The sequence below is a fragment of the Cervus elaphus genome, chromosome 14 (assembly GCF_910594005.1).
Source record: "Cervus elaphus chromosome 14, mCerEla1.1, whole genome shotgun sequence".
NCBI lineage: Eukaryota > Metazoa > Chordata > Mammalia > Artiodactyla > Cervidae > Cervus > Cervus elaphus.
The window spans coordinates 9,435,365-9,450,544 of NC_057828.1; the positions used below are offsets into that span (position 1 = coordinate 9,435,365).

General features: G+C 37.6%; 1 protein-coding gene across 3 annotated transcripts in view; it reads right to left on the reverse strand.

Annotated features, from left to right (window-relative positions):
* LOC122707784 (complement factor H) overlaps nucleotides 1-15,180 on the reverse strand; it is a 192,174-nt gene that overhangs the window by 76,131 nt on the left and 100,863 nt on the right. Inside the window, exons 21-22 of one of the 3 annotated variants that reach the window (XM_043923644.1) lie at nucleotides 11,488-11,670; nucleotides 8,177-8,179 (exon numbers count right to left, since the gene is read on the reverse strand). The exons of 1 other annotated variant lie outside the window; for it this stretch is intronic. In XM_043923644.1, coding sequence (XP_043779579.1) covers nucleotides 8,177-8,179; nucleotides 11,488-11,670 — 186 coding nt within the window. Of the gene's footprint in view, nucleotides 1-8,176; nucleotides 8,180-10,631; nucleotides 11,044-11,487; nucleotides 11,671-15,180 lie in introns of those variants that run through there. One more of the 3 variants, XM_043923639.1, reaches the window with a different exon arrangement.

A 15,180-nucleotide genomic window follows, 5' to 3' on the forward strand; every position in this document is an offset into this window, starting at 1 on the left:
TGATCACTGGTGTAAGTGTGATGTTCAAGTCACCTGTTATTATTGTGCTATTCTCGATCTCCATTTTTATGTCTGTTAGTATTTGCCTTATGCAAGGAGGTGCTTCTATGTTAGATTCATTGATATTTACAAGTCTTATATCTTATTTTTGAATTGATCCCTTTACTATTATGTAGAGTCCTTTTTTATCTCTTACAATATTCTTTATTTATTTTTTTTAAAGTATTTGGCACAGTACTTAGGAGAAGGCGAGGGTGGGATGTTCTGAGAGAATAGCATTGAAATATTCTTCAAAGTGTATTATATCTGAAATGAGAATTGCCGCTCTGGCTGCTTTTGATTTCCACTTGCATGGTATATCAGTTTCCATCCTGTTATTTTCAGTCTGCATGTGTCTCTAGGTCTGAAGTGGGTCCCTTGCAGGCAGCAAATGTATGGGTCTTGTTTTGTGTCTAAGCAGCCGGTCTGTATCCTTTGGTGGGAGCACTGAACCCAGTTGTGTGTAGAGTAACTGCTGACGTGTGTGTCTCGTGACGTCTCTCAGTGCTGGGGCTGCTGCAGCCCTCTCCGTTCTCCTGCATTCCTGCCTGTGGAACTCCCTGTACTGTTTGCTGTGACGCCGGTTTGGGGGCCTAAAGTCTCTCCAATGTTGCTTTTCTGTGAAGCTTTTGATTTTTCCATCAATTTTGAATGAGATCTTTACTGGATAGGGTAGGCTTGGTTGTAGATTTTTTTTTTTCTTTCAGTATTTTAAATATATCCTGACATTACCTTCTGGCTTGCAGAGTTTCTGCTGAAAGATCTATTAACTGTATGGGCTTCCCATTGTATGTTACTTCTTTTCTCTTGGTGCTTTTAATAGAGTATCTTTGTGTTTAATATCTGTTAGCTTGATTAGTATGTGTCCCCACATGTTTCTCCTTGGGTTTATCCTGTATTGGACTCTGTGCTTCTTGACTTGACTGACTATTTCCTTTCCCATGTTGAGGAAATTTTCAACTATAATCTCAAAAATTTTCTCAGTGCATTTCTATTTCTGTCTTTCTTCTGGGAACCCTATAACTCGAATGTTTGTGAGTTTAATGTAGTCATAGATTTCTTCTCTTCATTCTTTTTTCCTTACTTTTCAACAGTTATTTCTGCCATTCTATCTTCTACTCTCTTGTTCATTCTTCTGCCTCAGTTACTCTAGTGTCAGTTCCTTATAGAAAACAATTATGTTATTCATCTCTCTTTGTTTATTCTTCATTTCTTCTAGGCCCTTGGTAATTGTATTGTGTTAATTGTTTCTTGCATTTTCTCTATCCTTCTTTTGATGATTTGGAAGATCTTCACTATCATTATTCTGAATTATCTTTTAGAAAGTTTGCTTATTTCCTCTTTGTTTATTTGGTCTTTTGAGTTTCTACCTTGTTTCTTCATTTGTGCTTTATTTCTCTCTTTTCCTTTTTTTCTAACTTAGTCCATTTGAAGCCTCCTTTCCCAGACTTTGGGGTTTTATCTCTTCTTTCTTTCTTTTTTTTTTCTCTCAGAGGGAAAGGTTGCTTCAGTGGTTTGTGTTGATTTCTTGTTGGGGCAATTTGAGCCTTGTTGTAGTGGAGGAGGTGAGTTTTGTTTTTTGGTTTTTGCTTTCCCTGATGGGCACAGCTGTGTGAGGTGGCATATTCTGGAGCGTCTGTGGGAATCCTGTCTGCTGATGCTTGTTTTTCTGCTTTTGTCTTGCCTGTTGTTTGTGTAAAGTGTTCTGCAGTGTACGCCATTGGCAGCTTGGTGATTCCAGGCTCTGTGTACAATTCTAGGCTTTCGTGGACTTTTCATTAATTAATCTGTGGGGAGGGGGTTACTTTTCTAGCAGTTTCGGATCTTGGACTCAATGCCCCCACCTCAGTGGTTCAGAAACAATCCTTGGAAGGGGGACCAAGACTCCATAAGTCATTTGTTACAGGATTAAAGGGAGTTAAATAAAACACACCAAACAAGAGGCAAGACATGACATGAAATAAAAGATGAATCCAGATATATGGCAAAGATAAGACCAGGCAGGTAATCACAAAAAGAATGGGGTATATACACACATTTACATGCACACAAATATAACCAAAGTATTTCAAAGAGAATAACAGAGATTGACTTGGTGAGCAAAGGAAAGCAAAAATGATATTGACCAATTAAAAACAGAACTAAATAACAATCCAGAAATCTGAGCCTGAGCAGAGTGCCAACTGGGGAATACAACAAAGAAAACATAACAATAAAACCTACAAGGTGAAAAAATAAATAATGACAACAAAAAAAGAGAAGTGAGAGAAAAGAGAAAAGGAAGGTGTCAAAGAAAAGGTAAAAAATAGAAAAGCAAAGATAAATAGATGTATGTGAAAAAAATCTTTATATATACATATATATAATATATATTCCTATATATATATTTAGGAATAGCTACAGCAGGCAAAGAATGATAAGAAAAACAGTCAGACAAAACAAAAGCAAATTTTAAAAAAAATCACAAAGAAAGGAAGAAAAAAATTAAAAACTAATTTTTAGCAAGAAAAAAATGAGGAAAAATGCACAGCACCTCAAAAGGCTAACATAAAGATAAAAAGTATTCAAGGGGAATAAACATTGTGGTTCAAAAGAAAGAGAAAGAAAAAAGTTCTCATGGTCTTATTTCCTCTTAGATTTAGAGTCAACCCCCCGTGAATGTGGTTAATAATGTCCTGTGATGGTTAGGGACATTTGATTCCTGTGTTCTGGTTGATGGAGCTGGATCTCATCTCTCTGAAGGGCAGTGCAGGGTCCAGCAGTAGGTTTTGGGGTGTCTATGGGTTCAGTATGACTTTGGGCAACTCACTGCTTTGGCAGTGTTAGACACATCTATTTCTGTACCTGTCAAAGCGGCTATCTCAACAACTCCGCGTTGCCACCAGCGCCCTAGTCGCCCCTGGAATCTCTGCTGGTGCTTCCTCTTTCAAGTCCTGCTCTGTGCTTCAGGCCAAAGCTTCCTAGGCAGAGCCTGAGGATGCTTTTCTTGGCTCCCTGAGCCTGCCCTCTGGCCGGCGTCGAGGTCCACGAGTTGCTTATGGACTAAAAATTTAGCTCTCTCTGTATTTTGCCCTCTACACCCCCACTTTACCCAGCTCTCTGAGATTCCTCAGGCCTTCCTTGGTCCCGCCTGTGAAGGAGCTTCCTAATGCATGGAAACTCTTCCTCCTTCACGACTCCCACCCTGTCTCGGGCACAAGCCCCCATCCTGAAATTCTCCATCTCTTCTTTTGACCTTTTATGTCTTGTCTTTTGTCCTACCTTTCCAGGGAGCTTAGCTTGCCACCTTGGAGGCCTGGGGTCTTCTGCTGTCTCCTAGAGCCTGCTTTGTAAGAGTTGTTCAATATCTTGATGAGTTTTTGATGTGTTTGTGGGGAAGCTGGCAATCTACCCTTCTTACTCCTCCGCCATTTTTTCTGCTTCTTTTCATGTATTGCTGTATTATATAAAATTGTGTAGAATTCTATATAAAATATCCTGTACATTTAAGAAGTAGTATAACATTTTTTGTTATTGGCACAGTATTTAGAGACAGACAAATACGAATTTAAGTTTTGGCATAACAATGGGATAGATGTGAGGTCTTCAGTGATACACTATGAGTTGTGTGGCTTCTATTTCATCTGTGAAATATCTACAATCATATACTCAGTATATGAGCTTCCCTTTCTATGGTCTTCCCTCATAGCTCACTCAGTAAAGAATCTGCCTGCAATGTAGGAGATCCAGGTTCAGTTCCCAGGTTCGGAAGATACCCTGGAGAGGGAAATGGCATCCCTCTCCAGTATTCTTGCCTGGAGAATCCCATGGACAGTAGCTTGGCATTCTACAGTCCATAGAGTTGCAAGAGTCAGACATGACTTAGCAATTAAATCACCACCATGTCCAGTATTAAGGACCTTTGTGAAGATTGCACATATTAATTATACAATATCTTGAAATATAGTATATGACAAACATTCAGTTGTTACTAAAACTTAGTTTTTCTTAACTTGATGTTTTCTTAGGCAATAATCTTACCACTAGGTATTCCTGAGGCTACAAACTTCAAGGGAAGCTAGAAACATAATCCTTACTAGGAAGTCATATCTCTAGATACAAATTGTGATTTTCTAACACTAAAATAAAGAAGAATATTGTGGAGCATAGATTAGGAAATCATGCAATTAATTGTACAATTGCTTCACTAGAAAATAAACTCTATGTTTTAATCAGTTTTAGGTTCACAGCAAATTTGAGCAGAAAATATAGAGTTCCTTAACTCCCCAACACACACACAGACACACACACACAGATTGAGATCTGTTTTAGGGTACTGGCTCATGTGATTGTGAAGACCGTTAGGTCTGAAAACTGTAGGGTAGGTGGAAACCTGGAAAATGCAGGAAGGATGAGTGTTTAAGTTTTTAATTTGAAGGCCTTGAGAAGCAGAGTTGCTTTTTCCTGGATGGAGCTCAGGGTTTTCCCTTAAAACTTTCAACAGAATGGATGAAATACACCCATGTTATTGAAGTGTTGTTGCTGAACCAAACAAAGATGCCAGGATTATTGGCCTCTGGAGGAGAAGAATTCATTCCGGGGCCAGAGACGAGGCTTGATCACTCAGAGCTTTTGTGTAATGAAGTTTTATTAAAGTATAAAGGAAATAGAGAAAGCTTCTGACTTAGGCATCAGAAGGGGGCAGAAAGAGTACCCCTTTGCTAGTGTTAGCAATGGAATTATATGCTCTCTAATTAGTTATTGCAGTGAATCAAAAGAATGTCTGGAGGTTCTTAAAACCTCACTAGACCTACTCCCATAATTTACACCTTAAAATAACAGGATTAGCCAGAAGGTTTTTTCCAGAGGCTGTCCTCTAGCAGGATACATTATTGTTATATAATCCTAAGGAATGTAGAAGGACAAAAAGGTTTGTCCTTTCTTCGTCCTTGAGAATTCAAGACCCCTCTCTCCTTGGCGACCCCTAGACTTCCTATCAACTTGCCTAGGGAATGACTCTCTCATTCTGAAATGTAATTTACTTTATTCAAATTCTGAGAGTGAATGGTAATCATATCTTTAAGATGGATTCAGAGAAACAGCCAAACTGGTAATTTGACCAAGCACCTGAGTATTATAGTCTGGCCAAGTTAACACAAAATTAACCACTATACAAAATATCCAAGGTGAAATTGGATATTTAGTTCAGGAGATTGGCAACCCAATTAGGGAAGATTCATGTAATTTCTTCTTGCTGCTTGCAGTAAAATACATAAGTTGTAAATTGAAGAATGAACCATCAGTCATTAGGGAGTCAATGGAGGAGGAGATAATTTGAAATTTCTCAGCCTACCCACAGAGTGTACTCACTAAGCAAGCTGGCAGTGAGGAGAGACTATCCTTTGCTTAAGAAATTAGGCATTTGACTTGTTGTTGTTGAGTTGCTCAGTCCTATCAGACTCTTTGTGACCCCATGGACTGTAGCATGCTGGGCTTCCCTGTTCTTCACTATATCCCAGAGTTTGCTCAAACTCAAGCCCATTGAGACAGTGATATCATCCAACCATCTCATCTTCTGTTGTACCCTTCTCCTCCTGTCTTCAATCTTTCCCAGTATCAAGGTCTTTTCTAATGAGTCGATTCTTCACATCAGATGGGCAAAACATTGTAACTTCAGCTTCAGCGTCAGTAGTTCCAGTGAATATTCAGGGTTGATTTCTTTTAGGATGGACTGGTTTGTTCTCCTTGCAGGCCAATGCACTCTCAAGAGTCTTCTCCAGCAAACAGTTCAAAGGCATCACTTCTTCAGCACTCAGCCTTTTTTATTGTCCAGCTCTCACATCTCTGCATGCTACTGGAAAAAACATAGCTTTGACTGTACAGACCTTTGTTGGCAAAGTAATGTCTCTGCTTTTTAGTACGCTGTCTAGGTTTGCTATTTTTCTTCCCAGGAGCAAATGTCTTTTAACTTGATGTGAAATTAAATAGCTTGCTTTCAAGGAGCAAGTGTCTTTAAATGCGACTTGAAGTCCAATCTTCTCAGCCCAGATAGCGCTCTGTTCAGTCAGTTCAGTCATTCAGGCATGTCTGACTCATTGTGGACTTCAACATGCCAGGTGGCGCTAGTGGTAAAAAACCCGCAAGACAATGCAGGAGACTTAAAAGACAGGTGTTTGATCCCCGGGTTGGCAGAATCCCCTGGGGAAGGAAATCACAACCCACTCCCATATTGTTGCTTGGGAACCCATGGACAGAGGACTCTGTCAGGCTATGGTCCCTGGGGTCTCAGAGAGTCAGACATGACTGAAGTGACTTAGCAGGACACAGCACAAGCCTGAAATAGAGATGCTGTTATTCAGGGACGATCTGTGAATAAGGATAACATCTCAATAATTTTACTTCTAGTAGTGAAACATAGGACTAACAGAGTTGGCTGATAAGAACAAAGGTCTATCCACCCACCAGTTGAGTGACACTTGTTTATTCCCAGGTTTGGGCTGTTCATTTCAGAAAAGGCAAAACTACAGTCACAGAAGCCAAATTAATGGTTCTTAGAGGTTAGGATTCAAAGAAGCTGATTGTCTGCAAAGGATTCTTTTGGGGTTATTGAACAGATGATGCTAGTGGTAAAGAGCCTGCCTGCCAATGCAGGAGATGTAAGAGACATAGGTTTGATCTCTGGGTGGGGAAGATCACCTGGAGGAGGTAATGCCAACCCACTCCAGTATTCTTGCCTAGAGAATCCCATGGACAGAGGAGTCTGGCAGGCTACAGTCCATAGGGTCTCAGAGAGTCAGACATGACTGAAGTGACTTAGCATGCACAACTGCCTATAGTTTGATTAGATGATTCTTATGCAATTGTATACATTTGTCAAAATTTCTTGAACTGTGTGCTAAAAAAGTGTAAGCTTATTGTATGCAAAGTACCTGAGTAAAGTCAGATTTTATTTTTCATATGTTAAAACTACACTTCTTTGTTTTATTTCTTCCATTTAACTTAAAATAATTATGTAACTCTAAAAGTAATTTATTTTTAATAAAATAACTGCAAATAACAAATATCAAAATTTAAAAATGAACATGGCATTTTTCTGTCAACCCTGTGTACTACACATTTTGTAAAAATTTGATATCAGCTGTTTGAACATTGTATTGTGAGTTTTGTTTTTTAATTTTGTGTTTGTGAATTGCTCATTAAAAATAATTATTTTTAAGAGTGATTCTGAAACCATTTTATTTTGTTCTATATATTTCCTTGATTACTAAAAGATCTTACACTTAAATATTCTTGATGTATTTAAAAGATTGTCTTCTCATAACGCATTAGTATAAACCTAAATTGCCTTCTTGATATTAGACTTGGGCTGTATAATTTATCATTTGCATTTTAGTATGATGATAACGCCACTTCCTCCCAACAGAATTGACTGTGTGTAATATCTGTTCATAATTCTTTAATTAAAAAAAAAAAAGTAGAAGAAGTTTGACATATACAGACTACTATATATAAAACAGACAACAAATAAGGACCTACCACGTAACACAGGGAACTCTACTCCATACTCTGTGATAGCCTATATGGGAAAAGAACCTTTAAAAAAAGTGTATATCTTTAACTGATTCACTTTGCAATGCATCTGAAATTACACATTATAAATCAACTATATTCCAATAAAATTTATTTTTAAAATAAAAAATAAGTCTGAGATTTGTTCAAGATTCTCATATTTGCAAGAAATGATCCAAACATAGTACATGCTTATCTCATTTTTAGCTTAGAAAATCATAACCTTTCACTGAGATTGAAAAAATAATTTGCGTTCTTACTGTCCAGGTTACTTCCTTAGACTCACTCTTCATTATTTTTTCCATATTTGCCATCTTGTATATCTTGTATGTATTCCTTTTTCTCCTGGTGTTTCACATTGCAGACTTACAAAATATGTCTAGATTCTCCTCTCTAGTACTTATTTAAGGTGCCAGACCATTGCCTATTCTTTAGTACCGCAAGTGATGATGCTTTCACTTAACTTCATACCCTAGAGGTACATATTTATAGATACATATTTTTTCACTGTGTGTTTTCCAAAAATATTAGATGTCTTAGTACAACTGAGAAAAGACTAAAGAAAATTTTAATAATTTTTTTTTGTAACTAGCTTTCTGAAATAGTGGGGGCAATTGTAAAATAATTCCACTGTTTTACCTCCCACCCCTGCACACTAGATTCATGTGGAATACGTTAGACTTCACAGCTCTTTTTCTACTTTTTAAAAACAAAGTCTTCAAATATGCTTAGTCAAAAGCATCTCAGCTAGGAAATTAATACTCCTTACTCAGTGTAAACAGATCAATTTGGGTCAACATGACTCAAAGTTAAATCTTCTATTCTCTAGCTTAACTTCAATAACCAGGACTACAATGAAAAAACATATAATGCTTTTCTTATCTTTATAGTAGATTTACCCAAAACCACTGCATTAAGTATGTTTGTGTATACACACACACACACTAAGGGCCAAGTAACTATAGATAAGAATGAAATTTTGCCATTTTAAACAACATGAATAGACTTGGAAGGTATTATTCTTTGTGAAATTTGTCATACAGGGAAATACAAGTACAGTATGATATCCCTTATATGTGGAACCTAAAAAATAAAGAAAATTAATGAATATAACAAAACAGAAACAGACTCATAGATACAGATAACAAGCAAGTGGTTGCCAGTGGGCAGAGGGAACCAGGGAGGGACAAGAAGACCTATTTGATTAAGAGGTATTAACTATTACGTATAAAATAAAGAAGCTCCAAGGACATACCATACAACACAGGAAGTATGACCAACATTTCACAATAACTCTAAATGCAGCATAATCTTTAAAAATTGTGGATCTCTGTGTTATACACCTGAAACTGTTGTAAATCAACTATATGTCAATTTAAAAATTATTTAAAAACAAATTATTTTAAAGATTTGCTAAAACTTCTTAGGTGAAAGTTGATTATGAACAGAGTCTATAAATTAACCCTCATCTTTACACAGAATGACAATAACTGCAGAAAAATGATAGAACTGATCTTTAAAAATCACCATTTTCTAGACAACAGTGAAATAACTGCTTGCAGCCTCAGGTCATAAATAGATTCTGCAACCATTAGTTGAAAATTTTGGAGAAATAATATCTACAAAAATATTAACATTTACAGCAAAGATAACTTGTCAACTGTAACAATTTCATTTAAGGGTGAGAAAACCAACTGTTACTAGCAATTCAGATTTAAATCAATTAGCACCAATGATGATGGCCATGCTTCTTAGACTAAGAAGGTCACTTGACTTGATGCAGTACAAAGTAATAAGATATCACCTTAAATATTTTAGCTTAATTAACTATAGCTTTGTTTTAATAATAAAATTTTTATGATATTTAGAAATTTAACATGTTTATAGTTAACTGATTTAAGCTTAATATGCTGTTTAAAATGTATGCACATAAAAACCACATTTCAGACTGGTGGTGAAGGTTTCTAAAATGCTGTGTACAAGCCAAATCAGGAAAAAGTTACTAGACCTGGAGTTCATTACCAAATCGATCTCTAAAGCTCATGTTGTGTCACTTTACATGTTTCTTTATTTTAGAAAATATTTTGTGGTTCAAAGTTGATATACATTAAAGACAGAAAAATTCAAGAATTCATGTAAGTAAAAAGAAGTTAAACACATTTTACACCTATTATCTGCGAATTCAACTCTAGCTATACTAAATATTTTCTTTTCTTGCCAATATTTTTCAATAAAAAATTATTCAGTACTTAAAGCAGAGTGTCTTTATGTGTGTGCGTTTATATTTAATGTTGAAGTTTTTAATCACTTATATGCCATGTTATAGTAGTTATGCAATGTGATTCTCACTGTTCTTTATTTGAATTATTGTGTGTACTTTGATAAACATCTTATAAAATAATATGCGATCCACCAGTCCAGCATAAAGGAAATCTGTCCTGAATGTTCACTGGGAGGACTGATGCTGAAGCTGAAACTCCAACATATTGGCCACCTGATGTGAAGAGCTGACTCATCTGAAAAGACCCTGATGCTGGGAAAATTTGAAAGAGGAAAGAGAAGGGGACGACAGAGCATGAGATGGTTGGGTGGCATCACTGACTCAATGGACATGAGTCTGAGTAAGCTCCAGGAGTTGCTGATGGACAGGGAGGCCTGGCATGCTGCAGTGCATGGGATCACAGAGAGTCAGACATGACGGAGTGACTGAACTGAACTGAAAATATTATGTATTTCATCATTTTTGGTTTATTCACTTATTGATAGATGAGCAAAGGTAAGATAAACTACTGATATTTAATTACTGACAGAAGTATGACATAGTTTGCTTTTATATGTTTGTTAAGTGATATTATCAATATTTTGAATTTTTCCATTTCTTTCCACACTCTTTTCCCCATGTATTCTAAAACAGAGTTTCAGAAAGCCTCAGAAGTATCGGAGAAAGCTTTAAGAAAGTTAGGAAACTGATGGATGGAAGGAGGCATGGATGTGATTGAATCTAATGCCTTGCTGTAAATGTCTCAAGAACAGGACACATAACATTTTGATTTGCCAAGTTTAATGAGGTACTTTTAAGAAGTGATTCATTGGTCTCCTGTCTCTCAATTGCATTGTCCCCATAATAATTAACACAAATCTGACTTATGATTCAAGATGAGTTAAAACATACTTGATAAAATAAACAGAACTGAATTAATAAGGAGAAATCTGAATACATGTACATATGTCAATTTTACAAACGCATTTAGCCAATGTATTTTCCACAGCTAGGATACACCACCTTTCCTTCCCGACAAGTTGTTCGAAATGTATGTTGTGGTGTCACTTGACGATAACCACGTTGACACATAAATTCAATACTATCTTCTGTTTTAGAGTAAAGTTTTGTCTCGTCTTTCCATTTTAACTGTATGTGATGTTGTCTCATTGTTTCTTCTGAAATTACACATGCCTCTAAAGTTAAAGAAAATAAACATGAACCTTTGAGTAATATGCAAATATTTTCTAGAGAATTTCAGGGTTTCAAGAAGTTTGGTTCAAAACTTCTTCCTCAAACCTTTGCCAAACCAATACAATGAAAACGTATAATGTAGGTATCATCATATTAACAGAATTAATGTTATAAGAATGTGATACTTTGTTTAGTGTAATCATTAAATGTTATAATGAAAGATCCATAATGTCAGTTGTCATATGAAGAGCTTTCATAAAGGAGCCATTGTTGCTCGAACATGAAATTTTCTAACTTTATTTCTATATACAGATATTAATACTTGATGGTCAAGCATGTAACAGAATGATTGTTATTTAATCCAGAAAAACTCTATTATAAACAGTTAAACATCATGCTGAGTATAAAAATTATTCCAGGATTCAAGAGAAGTTTAAAGCATTTACCTAAGCATTTTGGTGGTTCTGACCACTCTCCACTCCGACATATTACGTTTCTGTTTCCCCGAAGTTCATAGTAGGCCTGACACCGGTACTCAACAAGCATTCCTGAAGGATATACTGATTGCAGGAGTGAGGTAATGTCTCCGTTGTCTATTGGTGGAGGAGGCCCACATTTTCCTTGAGGGTCTAAAAAATAATGGCGTTTGCTTTATTCAAAGACCACCCCTACAGTTTTAAAGGAATAAAATAAAAATCCAGCCAAATATGTCATATCAAAACTTATTATTTCTGATGACAGAAATGATTTATAGAAGGAATTTTAATCAGTTAATCAGAAATACACATTTTTAAGACCTTATTTTACCACCGTGGAAGCACATATAGTACTTTAACAAATATGTCTGCTTTTCAGTGTCTTGATGTTCAAACATGTTTTCTTTTAGAATATATGCTGTAAAGATGGATAGTTAAGATAAAAAAAAAATTACCTTTTTATACAACATGTTGCAGTGTCTCTGAAAGGAAATTTTGCCTTCCATTTCTGGACAGGATGAGGTAAAAATATTTGTGTTTAGACTGTCTGCTAAGTATTCCTTCTGCCAAATAAAGGTCCTGACCATATTATAAAAGCCAACACAGGAGACTGTGAAATAAGGAGTAAGTCAATCTGCTTAGGGAGCTTGGGATTCAAAGAGTTACAATGATGAGAGTCCTTGGGGTTGTCATTTTGCCTTCTATGAATCCTGAATAGGTCCCTGAGACTGCAACCCAGAAAGAATACAAGTTCCGAAAGATAAAAAGTCTCATGAAGCAGTTGATCTCTTCAAGAAAAGGCCCAGAAGATAGTAGCCTAGCAAGACACAAACAGTTCTCACAATACTGACTTAGTCTAGAAATACACCTTGTGTGCACCAGGACCCAGAGATGCCACAGAGACTAAGCCAGATCTCTGTCTAAGTGTCTCCTGCAGAAGTATGTGTGAGCAGTGGACTGCTACAGGGGCAGGAACTCTGGGTGCAGTAGACCTGGGTTTGGCATAAGCCTTTTTGGAGGAGGTGGCAATTAACTCCACCATAGAGCTGCCAGAAATTACAGAGGAACGTGGAAACAGACTCTCAGAGGGCACAAGCAAAACCGTGTGCCCAACAGGACCCAGGAGAAAGAAGCACAGATCCCACAAGAGACTGACCCAGACTTGTCCGTCAGTGTCCAGGAGTCTTCAGTAGCGGCATGGGCTGGTGGTGGCCTGCTACAGGTTTGGGGGCACTGAGTGCAGCAGTGCACGCATAAGACCTTTTGAAGGAGGTCGCCATTATCTTCCTTATCTCCACCATATGTGGCCACAGGTCAGAAAGAGCGAGGGAACATGGCCCCACCCATCAACAGAAAATTGGACTAAAGATTTACTGAGCATGGCCTTCCATCAGACCAAGACCCAGTTTCCCCCTAAGTCAGTCACTCCCAATAGGAAGCTTCCATAAGACTCTTGTCCTTATCCATCACAGGGCAGACAGAATGAAAACCACAGCCACGGAAAACTAAGCAATCTGATCACATTGACCACAGCCTTGTATAACTCCGTGAATCACTGGACATGCTGTATAGGGCCACTCAAGACAGACAGGTCATGGTGGAGAGTTCTGACAAAAAGTGGTCCACCGGAGAAGGGAATGGCATAAATCACTTCAGCACTTTTGCCTTGAGAACCCCATGAACAGTATGAAAAGGCAAAAAGATAGGACACTGAAAGATGAACTCCCCAGGTCAGTAGGTGCCCAATATGCTACTGGAGATCAATGGAGAAATAATTCCTGAAAGAATGAAGAGATGGAGAAAAAGCAAAAACAACATCCAAATGTGGGTGTCACTGGTGATGGAAGTAAATCTGATGCTGTAAAGAGCAATATTGAATCAAAACCTGGAATGTTAGGTCCCTGAATCAAGGCAAATTGGAAGTGGTCAAACAGGAGATGGCAGAGTGGTCATCGGCATTTAAAAATCAGCAAACTAAAATAGACTTGAATGGGTGAATTTAACTCAGATGACCAGCATATCTACTACTGTGAGCAAGAATCCATAAGAAGAAATGGAGTAGCCATGACAGTCAACAAAACAGACTGAAGTGCAATGCTTGGATGCAATCTCAAAAATGACCAATGATTGTTATTCATTTCCAAGCCAAACTATTGACAAGCACAGTAATCCACATCTATGCTCTGAATAGTAATGCTGAAGAATCTGAAGTGGAATGGTTTTCTGAAGATGTACAAGGACTTCTAGAACTAACATGCAAAAAGACGTCCTTTTTATTAGAGTGGACTGGGATGTGAAAGTGAGAAGTCAAGAGATACCTGGAGTAACAGGCAAATTTGGCGTTAGAGTATAAAATGAAGCAGAGCAAAGGGTAACAGAGTTTTTCCAGGAGAACACACTGCTCATAGCAAACCCCCTCTTACAACAACACAAGTGAAAACTCTACACATGGACATCACCAGATGGTCAACACAAAATCAGATTGATTATATTCTTTGCAGCCAAAGAAGGAGAAGCTCTCCACAGTCAGCAAAATCACGACTGGGAGCTGACTGTGGCTGAGATCATGAACTCCTTGTTGCCAAATTCATACTTAAATTGAAGAAAGATATGAAAACCACTAGACCATTCAGGCATGACCTAAATCAAATCCCTTAGGATTAGAGTGGAAGACACAAATAGGTTCAAGGGATTAGATCTGATAACACAGAAGGTCTGATCAATTATGGACAGTGGTTCCTGACTTTGCACAGGAGGAAGGGATCAAAACCATCCTAAATAAAAAGAAATGTAAAAAGGCAAAATGGTTGCCTCAGGAGGCCTTACAAAGAGCTGAGAAAAGAAGAGATGCTAAAGGCAAAAGAGAAAAGGAAAGGTAAAACCATTTGAATGCAGACTTCCAAAATAGCAAGGAGAGATAAGAAAACCATCCTCAGTGATCAGTGCAAAGAAACAGAGGAAAACAATAGAATGGGAAAGACTAGAGATCTCTTGAAGAGAATTAGAGATACCAAGGACATTTCATGCAATGATGGTCACTATAAAGGCCAAAAATTTTATGGACATAACAGAAGTAGGAGATATTAAGAAGAGGTGGCAAGAATACACAGAACTATACAGAAAAGATCTTCATGGCCCAGATAACCACGAATCTGTGATCACTCATCTAGAGCCAGACATCCTAGAATACAAAGTCAAGTAGGCCTTAGGAAGCATCACTACGAACAATGCTAGTGGAGGTGATGGTATTCCAGTTGAACTATTTCAAATCCTAAAAGATGATGCTCTTTAAGTGCTGTACTCAATATGCCAGCAAATTCAGCAGTGACCACAGGTCTGCAAAATGTCAGTTTTCATTCCAATTCCAAAGAATGTTCTAACTACTCTACAATTGCATTCATCTAACACGCAAGCATGGAAAGAATTGACTAATTGGAAAAGACCCTGATGCTGGGAGGGATTCGGGGCAGGAGGAGAAGGGAATGACAGAGGATGAGATGGCTGGATAGCATCGCTGACTTGATGGACATGAGTTTTGAGTAAACTTCGGGAGTTCTATTTGGACAGGGAGGTCTGGCATGCTGTGATTCATGGGGTTGCAAAGAGTCGGACACGACTGAGCAACTGAACTGAACTGAACTGAACATGCTAGTCAAGTAATGC